This window comes from Monocercomonoides exilis (genome assembly GCF_001643675.1).
Source record: "Monocercomonoides exilis strain PA203 chromosome Unknown scaffold20-1493094, whole genome shotgun sequence".
NCBI lineage: Eukaryota > Preaxostyla > Oxymonadida > Polymastigidae > Monocercomonoides > Monocercomonoides exilis.
Window position 1 is genome coordinate 1270756 of NW_027150565.1, and position 14523 is coordinate 1285278.

The window sequence follows — 14523 nt, forward strand, 5'->3', positions numbered from 1 at the left end:
AAAATTTCAAATCAAGCATATCACGAAAGGCTTCCAGCCGAGGAAAATAATAACTTAAAAGAGAAAAAAGTGGATGCAGCAAATAAACTCGCTATTGTGAGCAAAAATAATTCCGAAGCAGAAACAGATTTAGTCATCGAAAACAAAAGACGAAGAAACCAAAAAGTACAAGTGAAAAAACACCCACTTTCAGCTCCTGCTCGTTTGGTTGACATTTACTCAGCTGGGGAATTTCCTTTACACATATGTTTTCCTTTGGCATCATCTTCCAAATCAGGTTTAAAGGATGATTCAGTCAGGGTTTGCAGTGGAAGGAGCAATATGCATTGCGGTGATATTGAGGGGAGCAAGTGTCCGGTTTTAGATTCTTCTGGCTTCAATCAAAGCAACAGTATGTTCACAAACAACCACAGTAGCAATGATAACTGTGTTTGCACCGATAATCATATTTGCATTGACAACTTCAAAAATGAAAAGCACACATATACAGACAATGTCAGAAGTGAACAATATGACCATAATTATTTACATAAAAAACAATGCAATCAACATTATCCCATGAGCAGCGCTAACATTCAAAAAGAAAGGAAACTGTTTCCCAACGAGGAAAGTCCCTTTTATGCAAATGAAATGTCAGAACGTGGAGAGGCAGGTGAGCAGCAAATTATGAAACAGGAAGACAGTAAAAAATGTGCAGCGTTCGATATGTTCGCCGATGGTCATCGGCATCATGAAAGAACTCATTCCGCTTTTTGTGCAGATCGGATACCTGCTCATAAAATTGGAAGTGAAAAAAATTCACACACATTTTCTTCTCTTCCTCATTGGCAAGAGAAAAGCAAAACGCATGAGGGAAAAAGTGAGTCAACGAGCAATCTATTTGCTTCGTCTGAAGCAAATAGTCTCCTCCAAGAGATGCAAGCAATACGAGAATCATACTCACACAAATCTTCATCTGAGCACCACAACTCACTTCATCATCGTTCCTTCAATGATACGAAATCTGAAGGATTCGGAAATAGAGGAGATAAGAAATCTATGTGCTCACAGCTCACATCCCGCTCGGATGGACAGTTGGATCCGTCTGCGACTTCTTCAAAGTGTTCACAATTCGGATTGCAAGCATCACCTTCAGAGAACGATAAGAAAAAGTCACAGAAGAAGAGTTATCAATTAAATCAAGATACCAAAAGCGAGAATGGACTGACTTGCGTTTCCAGAGTTATTTCTCTTGCAAAATGCTCTTCTGAAGCATCGTTTTGCACATTTCACGGAAGCTCTTCTGCGGAATGCTTATCTTCTGGTTCATCTCTTGATGTCTGCCCTTCATCTCAAACACCAACACTTGAAACGAGTTCGCCTAACGTGACTGTTTCTGCTTCTGCTACTACTTCTGCAGATGCACTTCCTTCTTCTTCTTCTTCTTCTTCTCAATCGATAAAGCCATCTACCATTTTAACGGACCGTCTACCAATTGAAGAGGACACTTGCAAGAAGGGAGGTAGCCATATCAAGCACAATCCCAGCACACACTTCACACACTTCACACACTCCACGCATGACACTCACAACACTCACAACACTCACAACACTCACAACACTCACAACACTCATAACACTCGCAACACTCACAAAAGCACCAAGCAATCGCAACAGGAAGATAAGCAATCATTTCACAAAAGCTTGATCGAGCCTTTGTCTCCTGCTAACAAACCTTCATCGAAGTCATCTATCACGTCAGATTCAGCTTCTGTTTCCTCCACATCTTCCGGTGTTTCTTCATCTTTGTCATCTCATACTTCTTCTTCTTCTTCTTCTGGTTCGATTTTTGAATCAGCTGCTCGCGTTTCAGTTTCTCCATCGATAACTTCTTCTTCAGAGTCATCGACCGTCTCATCTTCTTCCTCTTCATCCTCTTCTTCATCCTCTTCCTCCTCTGTTTCATCTTCTGATTCATCTGACACACAATCTGACACTTCATCGCTCTTTTCATCATCTGCCTGGGCTGAAAATGAAGATCACGCTGCATCAACGATACAAGACATAAGCAAGCAAATGAACAATAATTTTGTCCAGAAAAATGCAAACGTGCCTAAAGAGTTTGAAGCTAATTTGGCAAAAGATATTTATTTCCAGCAGCAGCAACAAAGTTGGCAAAAAGGTGTACCACTGACAGGACAAAGTAATCCTGGAAAGACAGTCTCACTTCCACCTTTTCGGGTTTCTTCTCCAACTTCTTCGTCAGCGATGCAAGTTGCGCCTTCTTTTTCAGGCTCATATTCGGATTTGGCAAGCAATTCCAGATATAACACGTCTTTGCTTACAGCTTCTTCGCATTCAGTATTTGTAGGGCAACCAGATGTGAATGGTCATTTTGCAGAAAATTCATCTGTTCCTTTTGCCTCAAAAAATATTGAATCATCACAGCCTAATGATTTAAGAGCAAATAGTCTTTCTCCGATAGATTCATGTTTTCCTTCTATTCTCCTTTCTTCTTCCTCATCTTCATCTTCATCTTCATCCTTTGATGCGTCAGCTCCTTCAGGTGGCATTTACAATGACTCCATAACAGCTGTCGCACCTGCTTACAAAAATGCAAATGAAAAAGGAGCCGAAGCTCAACACTCAATGTCTTTCACTCATCATCCTGTTTTTCAGGCTCAGCAAGTGCACGATATCTTCGAGCCGCTTCAGTTTCAACGTCTCCATCAAAACGAAAAGTTGCTTGCAAGCTCTGAAAGTGTTTCAGAGCCATTTTTGAACCCTCATTCATTTGGATCAAACTCACTTGCAGTTGCTTCTTCAACTTCTTCTGTTCATCCTTCTGTGAATGCTGCAACGAATGTTATTGTCCACCCCAGTGTTTACTCTTTAAACTCTCAAACAGGGATGAGTGAAAAGGCTGCACTTCAACACGATCCTTTGACCCCTGCTGCTTCATCGTCCTTAACTGAGTCCCAATCTGACAATCATTCAATACAGCCAATGCAATCAACAGTGCAACCGCAACAAATTTTGACTCAAGCAAATCCAATGCTTCAATCTTCGATTTCAACTCCGACTTCTTCAACCTTTAGTCTATCATCGACATCGTCAACATCATCATCATCAATTTCCCCTTTGACTTCTTCCTCGTCCCCTTCATTTGACATAAGTGAATCTCTTTTGCTAAAAGCAGTGGATGCACCTGTGTTTGTTCCATCGGATAAGCACCAACATTTCTCACGTCTCCCTTCTTTCTCTTCATCGTCAACATCATCATCTTCAATTCCTTCTTCTTCTCTTTCCACGCCATCGGTATCTTCATCTCCGTCTTCTGCATCTGAAGTCCAAGGAAGTTCAACTCCGCAAAACCCAACATTTTCATCTTCTCGAACAGTATCATTTTCTGGCAGTCGACCAACAACACCTTTACCGTTTAGATCTACCACACCAAATTATTCAAACTTTGCGAAATCCAGCAATGATCTTGCATCCACTTCATATAAACCCTTTGTGCAAACAGGTTCGTCTTTTTCGCAATCATTGTTGGCTTCCTCAGAACCTCCGCAAAATTCTGCAGTTACCGCTTTTTCATCACCAAATATTTTGATGCGCAGTATGACTGATGCATCGATGCCTTCGCCTTTGTTGTCTTTTTCATCAGGATCTCCCGCATCGAACTATTCTTCACCTTCTTTTTCTCCTTTTGAATCTGCATCGTCTCCTCAGCTTGCATCTATCTTTTCTCCAGTTGGCCAATCAAAGCCATTTCAGCGTGCTGCAAACATACAACGCCATCAATCTGCAATTCCTTCCCGCCTTTCTCAATCAAGTTCATTTCCTTCGCCAAAGCTCGAAGCTTCTTCTCCGCTTTCTTCCTCTTCATCTTCATCTTCTTCACCGTCTTCTTCATTTCCCATGTCTCTTCAATCGAAACGTAATTCTCTGTTGATGGAGAATGTCTCTTTTTCTCACTTAACTTCTTCGCCGCTCCTTCCCCTTTCTTCGGACAGCAATTCTTTTGATTCGTCTGCTTCATTTGAAGCTCTTTGTTCGTCTTCCTCTTCTTCTTCCTCATCCTCATCCTCTTCTTCTTCTTTATTGTCCTCCGGCTCAACGGCAGCTGCATCAACTTTTCCTTCTGAACCGTATTCTCTTAACTCCTCTTCTCTTTCTTCTCTTTCTCAACAAGACACAAATCTTTCTAATTCATTTTCTGATGCCTCTTTACCACCTTTAATACGAAACTTGAGCTTCGCACGAAGAGCTTATAGTTCAAGCAGCAACACAGACAAGTCCAATCCTTCAAATGCACATGACGAAACGTCGCAATCTACTTATCCAGTTTTTTCTTCCCAACAAAAAAGCGATGCATTTTATGGATCTCAAAATCAATCGCTGAAATCTCCTGCTCCGCCGATGCTTCCTTCTCCTTTGCAGAATAATTCGCAGGCAACATCTGAAATTCCATTTGTTCAGCCCCAGTCTTTGAACTCGCCAATAGCAAGTGTTGGCATGAAAACTTCTTCTGCTTCGAATGTTACCCCAGCTTCTGGACGCTCAACGCCTTTCCAGACTTATCCTCGTTCATCACCAAGTCCTTCACCTTATCCTCTGCGTTCTCAAATGCCTTCTCAACAGTCTCGCTCCTCGCTTTCATCCGTGAGCAACACGCAGTCGTCCTCTCCTCAATTGTCGTCTGTACCTCCTTCTCCTTTTCTTTCTTCTGTTCGTCCTAATCCTGCTCTCCCCGGCACTGGCCTTGTATATCGTCGCAACAGAGAGGCGTTCGGTGAGCCAGTTGTAGATCCTGTTGTCATGACACTGCTTTCAAAGCGCCATCGGCCGCGCCGGTCAGAAGTGATCGGCCACATTGCTGGGCTGTTAGAGACAGCGTCAGGATGCGAGGTGGTAAAAGTGGCGCTTAGTTCGCGTGAGCCTGAGGTAGGCCACACGTACAAAAAGGAGATTGACCGCAACGCTTTTGTTGGGCAGAACGAGTGGCAGCAGGTGTCTGTGTCTATTTCGTATGAGAACGCTGCTCTGTTTTTGGAGGAAACGAAAGGGCGTATGAGGCGTGTGATGACGCTCGACTGCTGCAGCTATGTGGCTCAGAAGGTGCTTGAGCAGTGCGATCGGGATCATCTGACTGCTGTGATCACAGAAATAGCAGATGACATTTGCGACATTGCGATGCACCCGCTGGGCATGCGTTGTCTGCAGAGAATCGTTGAAGCGTCCGAAGGAGATTTGGACAACCAGAAGCTGATTGTCGAAGCAGTCCAGCGCAAATGCACGGCATTGGGGCCTCCGTTGATGAGAAAGAATGAATTATTGGCTACTCAGATTGAGCGCGCGAAGCAAAAGAAGTTCAAGCCAGTGAAAGGGAGAACTGTGGGCGCAAGCACAGCACATGTGACTGAAGGGATCCAGTTTGGAGAGATGACAGTGATAGCGCTTGTGTGTCACGAGCATGCATCACACGTGATGAAGAAGATGGTGCTGTACTTTGAAGAAGAGATGGTCCAGTTTATCTGCGCTGCTATTGCGCAGTATCTGGGGCTGGTGGCAGGAGACAGGTTTGGCTGCACGGTGCTTCAGAAGGCGGTGAATGCAGCTGCAAATAAAGTGCACGAGGATTTGGTGTTTGGCATTTTGAGCAGCTGTGACACGCTGATTGATAGTCCTTTCGGTAATTATGTCCTTCAGCTTGTGATGGCACCCGTTGCAGATGAAGAGGATGAGGGTGCAAGTGAAAAAGAAGGAGGATGCACAGAAAATTCGACAATAACCAAAAGAAACCAGAGCGAGAAAGTTTATTTTGGTGAAAAATCAAGCTTTGCGAATCGAGAAAAGAGAAAAGAGAAGCCGGAAGGAGTGAAAGTGAACGAAATTGTGGACATGGAGACGTATCAGATCCTGGTGGACAACATGTTTGAGTATTTTTCTTCGGGCATTTACGAATTCTCTGTTGACAAATACTCGTCGAATGTGATCGAGACAGCGCTGGATTCGGCGCCTGACAAGTACCGCATGGAGCTTGTTGAAGCGCTGATACAGACGGATCAGGCAGGCAAGCTGAGCATGCATTCGTTTGGCAATTATGTCATTCAGGTTGCAGTGGCAGTGGCTACACAGCCGCAAAAGCTGGCACTTGGGCTGCAATTTGCGGGCTATTATGAAGAATTGAAGAAGACGCAGTATGGAAGAAAGATTATTGTTGAGTGTGGAGTGAGCATACCACAGTACGACATGTTTATGTTCAATTCGATGGCGAATGGAAACAGCACGAGCAGAAGTTCGGGCGCTTACGAACGAAGCAGCTATGCCAGCGATGCAAGCTATTCATATGAAGGAAATAATGAAAGGGCAAGCATGGGGCAGAACAGATTTGGATACAGTGGGGCTGGTGGGTGGAAAAACGGAAATTCGCACGGTAAAAGCAGCAGCTCATATGAGCTTAAGGTGCATCGTCCAATAAAACTGCCAGATGCAAGGACATACATTCCAATAAGCTCGAAGCAGAATCAAAAGAACGAGCTTTTACCTTCTTCTTCATCTTCCTCCTCCTCCTCCTCTTCTTCTTCTTTCTCTATATCTTCTTCTGAATCTTGTAATACTTCTTTTAGTTCTTTCTTAAATCCTCACGAATGTTCTTCGCCTTCTTTCACTCAGCTGAAAGACGAAGATTGCAATGATACTTATTCTGAATCTCTGCTTCATAACAGAGCAAAGGAAGTGCAAGAAGAGTCTGCGTTTCCTATTGACGGTTCGAATGAACTGTTCTCTTCCGAAATGCTTGAAAGCGCCAATCATGAAAGCCCTGCCTCTGCTTGCTGCTCACCTTCTGCTTTCACTTCTCCCGTTTCTTCGTCTCTTTTCACGCTATGCGCACCAAATTCATCCACGCTATCACCTGCATTGACATCTTCCTCTTTAACTTCTTCTGCACAGACTTCAACACCAAAATCAAAATCAGCATCTGCATCGATGTCTTTCTCTTCAGCATTTCCTTCTTCGCCGTTGCAATCTTCATCCTCCTCATCAACAGCTATGTTAACAGCAACAACACAAGCTTCTTCTTTCTCTTCTTCTGCGCTGAACTCTGCTTTGTCTTCTTCGTCACGTGAAAAATCCCAATTGTCTAATACTGAATCAAGTTTTCAAAGATCTCCCTCTCTTCGTCCAGCCTCGCTTCAAGCGCAGTCGCTTTTTCGTTCAGAAACACCAGCCACAACATCTTCTCTCCGTGGCTATCGCTCGCAGTATGCTGACCATCTTCTCCAGCCTTCACACACTTCTCGGATTTCTTCGACTGTTTCATATCCTTCTGTGAGTGTTCGGGACTTACCTTTCAGCACCTTGTCAACCACTTTTGTTTCGCCGTTAGATAGTTTCAAGAAGCAAAAGACTTATTATTCACCCCGCACCAACTTCTCAAATTGGGAGCAAGACAAAAATTCCTCCACTCGAAGATGATGGTGAGTTGCGTTGCACGTGGTTTTGTTATTATATTATTAATCATTCCTATTTATTTTACATTTTTTTTTTTTTGCTATTTTGAGAATTGGTGTGTGTGTGTGTGTGTGAAAGAATAAGTGAATGGTTGATTGTGAATGCGTTTATGCGCTCGATAGTTTTGACCGGCTTTTGCCTACTTGCGTGTTTTTTTACAATCTTGTTTTAAAAGCAAGCTCCACATCAGAGAGATTTAGTATCAGTATATTATTATCGTTATGTTAAGTTGAATTGCACTATTTCTTTGCACGTTATTAGACTTACTCGTGTTTATTGTTTGCTTTGTTGCTATTCTTAAAGTTTTATTGTTTTTTTATTTCATGGTTCTTTTATTTCGTTTTCAGAAACCTAAGTGATTTCTTTTTCATTTATTAATATTAATAATAATAATAATATTATCATAGTTTATTTTCTTTATTATTTTATGTTCACTTTTTTGTTTCATTCTTATCGTTTATATTTATCTTTTAAAGTCGTGAATGCGATAGCAATTTGCAATTATCATAATTTCTTATAAAAATTTTTCAATACCGCAAACTAATTTAACATTGTAGTCATATCGTTATTATTTATTTATTTTTTTCAAAATGAATGCGAAAAAACAAAAAATACTCACAAGTTGTATTCGAAAAAGAAACTTACATCGATTTTTCTCATTGTTTATGAAACGTTTAATGTTCAACACTTTTTTATATTGTTCGAAGAAAAGCCAAAGAGTTTAACAGTAGCAAAACAGAAAGTGGAGATTTGTTTTCTTGCTGAATTTTAAAATTAAAACAAAATAAAGCCTTTTGAAAGCGAAATTTACCATTCAAGGTGAATCTTTATTTTGCGCATTTTTTCCTTTTGTGTCAAATCATCAATAATTAATTTAGAGAGACTCATTTTCTGTTGAATAAAAAAAATTCTTGAGAAGATGTTATCAGTCAATTAAATTAGTATTAGCTTTTGTACAATTTATACTTTTCATTATTTTTATTCAAACAACGCTTGGCTTCCAGAATATTTTTTTTCTAATTTTTCTTCTTATCACCCATCCAAATAGAACTTTGTGTTTTTTCCAATGGCATGTTTGATCTGATATTAATTTGAAATTTTTACAATGGCAGGTTTTCCTTTAATTTAACATTATTATCGAGCATTAAATATATTTTTTGCATTCAACATATATTTTTTAATTATTTTCGCGTGTGTTTTATGAAGATATCGTTCTACCAAAGGTTTGCAAACCTGCTTTATTTTAAAATTTATTTCGATATTCTAATAATATTTTACGATGCGATTTTATTTATTTATTATTATTTTAATTTGTTAATAAATTATCTTTGCGTTTATTTTCTTTATTTCAGGGTAATGGCAAGACGCTTGGTACATAGCCATTTTTTATTAAAAATTGTTTTTTCACGGCAATTCTTTTTTGTTCATTTTTTCTGCGTATGACAGGCGAAATTGAAAAGATAAGTCAAAATATTGAAAATGATGAAAACCAGCAAACTCTTCACGATCTGTCTGAAGCCTTATTTGGACAACAACACTCAACTGAAGCAATTAGGACTGCTCTCACAGATTTTAAAGGATTTAAAGCTGATTCAAAGGTAGCGTTTCATTTGATTCAAAGATATTCATTATTATTTCATGCACATATGTTTTGTTTTTAGTTTGAAACAGATTTAAAAACCAGACTGAAAGGGTTCAAGCAAGATAAATTGAAAAACTGCTTGAAACTTGTGAACCAAGTTTCCGGAGGACCAAAAGTGTGAAAATCGAGTTATTATATTTCTAAACTTGAAGATGGAAAAAAAATTATCAAAAAATTAAAAAAATTTTTTTCAGGAAGAACAAATTGAGCGTCTTGTGAAGTTTTTGTCATTTCCCATCGATGGAAAAGTGGTATGCAATGCTTTGTTTTGCTTAGTTTGATGAAGTTATAACTTATAAAATTAATAATTAAAGCAACTTCCTGCAAAACCAGCAAAAGAATCGACTCAAGAAACTTCATCAGCTAATCAAAGCGAAAAAACCAAAAAGATGAGGCTTGGAGACGAAGAGGAGGAAGAAGAGTCAGAAGAAGGAGGAGCAAGTGAGGAAGGTGAAGGTGAAGGTGGAAAGAAAAAGAGAAGAACAAAGAAGAAGAAGGATCCTGAAGCTCCCGTTCATCCACTTAGTGCATTCTTCCTTTTTGGAAATGATATTAGAGAAAAGGTTTTATATATTTTATTTTATGTTTTTCGTAATACTTCATTCTTTTATTATTATTTTTTTATAATTATTTTGTAACGATTTATTTCTTTATTATAATTATTATTATTATTATTATTTTGTTTTTAGGTTGTTGCTGAGCTTACAGAAAAAAAAGGAGAGAAACCAAAAATTGCTGAAGTTGGATCAGAACTTTCACGAAGATGGAAGGAGTTGGACGAAGAGTCAAAGAAACCATACAATGAAGATGCAGAAAAAAGGAAGCAGAAATACTTGGAAGAGAAAAAAGCATATGTTGAGTCAGGTTTGTGAATAAATGTTAAGAAAACTAAAAATTTAATAAACACGTTTTCTTTCTTTCTTTCCCCATTTTTTTTAACCTTTCATTTGAAACAATTGTAAATTGGCAATAAATTCATAACAGGAAAAGAAGCCGCTTGGAAAAAAAAGATGGCAGAAGAAGAAAAGCAAGATGATTCTTCAGACGGTGAAGAAGGTGGAAAGAAGAAGAAATCAAAGAAACTGGTTGATCCAAATGCACCAAAGCATCCAAACAGCGTTTACATTATTTTCGTCACAAAAATGAGGCAAAAGGCGTGCCAGTATTATTTTTATATGCTTTATAATAATTTGCTATTTCTTGTTATATTTATGATTTGCTTTTGAATGAAAATTTTCTTCTTGAAAATAAATAAATAACATAAATATCATAACATAACATAATTGCAACATTAATTTTGTGGGAAATATAGGTGATTGATGAAATGAAAGGCGGTGATGATGCAGCACACGTAGCTCCCAAAGATATCATGACGAAGATTGGAGAGCTGTGGAGAGCGCTTTCAGACTCGGAGAAAGAGGAGTACCAAAAATTGGCTGACGAAGAGAAAAAGAAGTACCAAGCAGAGCTGGAAGAATACAACAAAAGTGACAAAAAGAAAGAATGGGATAGGAAAATGGAAGAAGAGGAGAAAAAAGCAAAAGAGGCATCAAAGAAGAAGAAAGCAGAAAAAGAAAAGGGGAAAGATAAAGCCAAAACCAAATCGTCGAAAAGTTCTTCAAAAAAAGAAGAGAAAATTGTGAAAGGAAAAGTTCCATCGCGAGAAATGATGAAAAAAAAGATACAGCAATATTTGGATGAAGTATGATGAAAATTAAAAATAAAAATTGTGTAAACTTCAGTTGTTTCTGCATTTTTGATCGATCGTTTTTTGTTGCTCTACCAATTTTCCGAAAAAGATTTCTTTTTATTTTATTTTATTTTATTTTATTTTATTTTATTTATTTATTTCATTCATGTTGGGATTCATTATTGTATGTTTATTGTTGTTGAAAATTATTTTTTGTGTTTTTCAGGATCCAGAATTGGAGCAAATCAGTTTGAAGCAATTAAGAAAACGACTGGAAGCCGAATTTGATATTCCTCTTTCTGAGCATAAAGCAACCATTGAAGCTGTCGTTACAGAAATTACAAGCGCAGATTCCGATGAATAAATTTTCGTAAAAGCATTTAATAGTGATTTCATTTGTATGTGTACTGTTTATTATGATTCCATATTTTAATGGACATTACTTTAAACTCAAAAATGAAAAACAGTGAATTATCATTTAGAAAAAATTTTACATTTCTATTTTAAAGTTATTTCAATTCACATCACAAAATATATTGCACATTTGGGAAAAAACAATGTGATTTTTCATTATTGAAATAACATAAAAATAAAATTTAATTTTTGCCAATAAGATTTCTTTTTGAAGCCTTTCACATTTTTATAATATGGCTGATCCTTTTTGAAATCATACTTTTGTTCGAGTTTTGATCAAAATTCTATTCTCAATGGGATTTTGAAAAAAAGAACTTCAACAGTTAATTCATTCAGCATATGATGATATTACAAAGAAAATAAATTATATCCTAAATCCCTTTGAGAATAAAATTTTGATCAAAATTCGAACGAAAGAATGATTTAAAAAAGGAACAGCCATATATGGGGGGAAATATAAACTTTCAAGCTTTTTTTGCGCAAAGCACAAAAAAATGTTTCACTCACAACATAACAAAACTCTCTCAAATATCAAAATAAAAAGGATTCTGATATCCATAAACAGGAATAATTGATTTCATGACACAATGTTTTGTGGCATCACAAATATTACAAAAAAGAAAGAAAATTTACTTGGATTTTTTGATCAATATAAGACTATAAAAAGTGCATAATTTTCAATGAAAATGCTTGAAGTGACATATTTTTCCCCATATTTCATCGAAAACTACGTTTCATGCATTTCATTATTATTATTATGATAATTTTGTTTTGTTTCGTTTTGTTTCGTTTTATTTTATTTTATTTTATTTTATTTATTTTTTTTTTTTTAGTGGAGTTTTTTATCCGGACATTTTTTTTATCCGGACAAAAAGTTAAAATTTAAATATCTCAACAATTATTCAATATTAATTTCCAGCAATTTGCACAGTTGTATGTTAGCATATATGACATCGATTCATATACAAAATTTTCATAGCAGTGTTGTATAATTTTTGAAATAAATAATTTTTATTTTTGAAAATCCGACTTTTGATGAATTTTTCTATTTTAATAAGATGATTTGGTTCGTCTTTTATTCATAGTAATTAATTTTTCTATATTGAAAATTATTCTGGTTATTTTTTATTTTCCACAATTTGCTCTTTCTAATGGAATGAAAATCTGTCATTTTTGAAAAATTTTTGTTAATGGGACAACTTAAAAAATATTTTTCATTAAATGCAGGACCATCGAACAAAAACAAACACATACATTAATTAATATAACAGTTATATAAAATTACTGAGTAGTTGTCATTCAAAATGTTTCAATGTTTGTCTTTGAAAACAAATAAAAATAGAAATAATTTCTAATCGATTTGTGATATTTATCATTTATGGATGTTAATCAATTTGTTGAAATAAATATTGAAACATTTTGAATGACAACTACTCAGTAATTTTATATAACTGTTATATTAATTAATGTATGTGTTTGTTTTTGTTCGATGGTCCTGCATTTAATGAAAAATATTTTTTAAGTTGTCCCATTAACAAAAATTTTTCAAAAATGACAGATTTTCATTCCATTAGAAAGAGCAAATTGTGGAAAATAAAAAATAACCAGAATAATTTTCAATATAGAAAAATTAATTACTATGAATAAAAGACGAACCAAATCATCTTATTAAAATAGAAAAATTCATCAAAAGTCGGATTTTCAAAAATAAAAATTATTTATTTCAAAAATTATACAACACTGCTATGAAAATTTTGTATATGAATCGATGTCATATATGCTAACATACAACTGTGCAAATTGCTGGAAATTAATATTGAATAATTGTTGAGATATTTAAATTTTAACTTTTTGTCCGGATTAAAAAAAAGTCCTAATAAAAAAAAACTACCCTATTAATTAAAAAAAATTTTTTTTTGTGACAGAAAAATGATTTTCTTTGTTATATATATACTAAAACAAAACATTTGAACGTGGAGATCATTCATTGTTAAAAAAAAATTCAATAAATAACATAATAATTAATTCGCACTCTTTCTAATCTCTATAATAAAATTACATTTTCCTTTCAAAATTATTTTCTTTCAAATTCAGCAATTTCATAACATTTAAACTTTGCGTGCACTTTCGTTCTAAACAAAATTTCATTATTTACTGAAGTTGATGATATTTTCGGATCATATAGTTCTTAAATCAGAAATCCTATCCCACAACTTCATTTGATTTAAAATGATCTGATATATACATTGGAAAAGGTGTTCGTGAGCAACGAACAACGTCTCACAGTCGTCATAAATCCATATGAGAAACGATATTGATTCGATGAGTAATTGCGTATCTGACAGATTGGAAATGAACAAGTGGATAGGATATAGTGGAACTTTTGGCGATCATGATGGAAGAACAAAGGCAATGCAATATATCATCAACGCCAAAGCTGAACCTCCAGAAAGGATGAGACATGATGTTACTCTTACTGATGATAACGGATGGACAATGGCAATGATATGGATAATATATATCAAAACAGAGCCACCGGAGTGGATGAGACACAAAGTTACATTGTGTGATGTACATGGGTGGACAATGGCAATGCATTGGATTCAATTTGTACAAACAGAACCTCCAGAGTGGATGAGGCATGATATTATTCTTGGCGAAAAGAATAAAAGAACAATGGCAATGACATGGATCAAATATGTAAAGATAGAACCACCAGAATGGATGAGACATGACAAAACGCTTGCTGATAGCAGAGGATGGACAATGTCCATGTACTGGATAACATTTGTGAAAACAGATCCACCAGAATGGATGAGGCATGACATTACTCTTGTTGATAGCAAAGGAAGAACAATGGCTATGTTCTGGATTGAATATGTGAAGACAGATCCACCAGCATGGATGAGGCATGGAATCACAAAAAAAGGAGGTATTTGGGAACGAACAATGGCCATGATATGGGTTGAATATGTCAAAACTGAACCTCCTGAATGGATGAGACATGACATCACGGTTTGCGATAAGGATGGAGATACAATGGTTGATTATTGGAAAAACAATTTAACAATTGACCCACCAGAATGGATGAAGACAGATTAATCAATATAACCGCAAAAAAGTGTCTCTTTGGAAATGAAATTCGTTTCTTGAACTTCAACAAATCAACATTTCACTGCATGTCTGAACAAAAACCTTTGTCATTCATGAGATGAAATGCTTGATATTGGAATGTTCTTTCTTTTTTGAATTGATTTTCACTCTTTTCATGGATATTTGG

The 14523-nt window shown here is 36.3% G+C and overlaps 3 protein-coding genes across 3 annotated transcripts; all 3 read left to right on the forward strand.

Moving 5' to 3' along the window:
* Positions 1–321: 321 nt before the first annotated feature.
* On the forward strand, positions 322–8137 carry MONOS_2322 (uncharacterized protein; the record flags this gene model as incomplete). The annotated part of the gene is made up of 1 exon (XM_067872237.1): positions 322–8137. The coding sequence occupies one exon, from the start codon at positions 322–324 to the stop codon at positions 7459–7461; it is 7140 nt and encodes a 2379-aa protein (XP_067728262.1). The 3' UTR covers positions 7462–8137.
* Positions 8138–8561: 424 nt separating this feature from the next.
* On the forward strand, positions 8562–11384 carry MONOS_2321 (putative Sodium/hydrogen exchanger). The gene is made up of 11 exons (XM_067872236.1): positions 8562–8609; positions 8704–8720; positions 8850–8868; positions 8944–9095; positions 9159–9254; positions 9334–9390; positions 9454–9702; positions 9829–10003; positions 10124–10293; positions 10452–10841; positions 11056–11384. The coding sequence occupies exons 1-11, from the start codon at positions 8603–8605 to the stop codon at positions 11191–11193; spliced, it is 1470 nt and encodes a 489-aa protein (XP_067728263.1). The 5' UTR covers positions 8562–8602; the 3' UTR covers positions 11194–11384.
* Positions 11385–13544: 2160 nt separating this feature from the next.
* On the forward strand, positions 13545–14345 carry MONOS_2320 (uncharacterized protein; the record flags this gene model as incomplete). The annotated part of the gene is made up of 1 exon (XM_067872235.1): positions 13545–14345. One exon carries the CDS (start codon positions 13545–13547, stop codon positions 14343–14345), a length of 801 nt encoding a protein of 266 aa, XP_067728264.1.
* Between the last annotated feature and the right edge of the window lie 178 nt (positions 14346–14523).

Coding starts and splice junctions, on each gene's coding strand:
- MONOS_2321 (XM_067872236.1), top strand. Junction 9,703..9,828: donor GAAATGATATTAGAGAAAAG/GTTTTATATATT, acceptor TTTTGTTTTTAG/GTTGTTGCTGAGCTTACAGA. Junction 10,294..10,451: donor TCACAAAAATGAGGCAAAAG/GCGTGCCAGTAT, acceptor TGGGAAATATAG/GTGATTGATGAAATGAAAGG.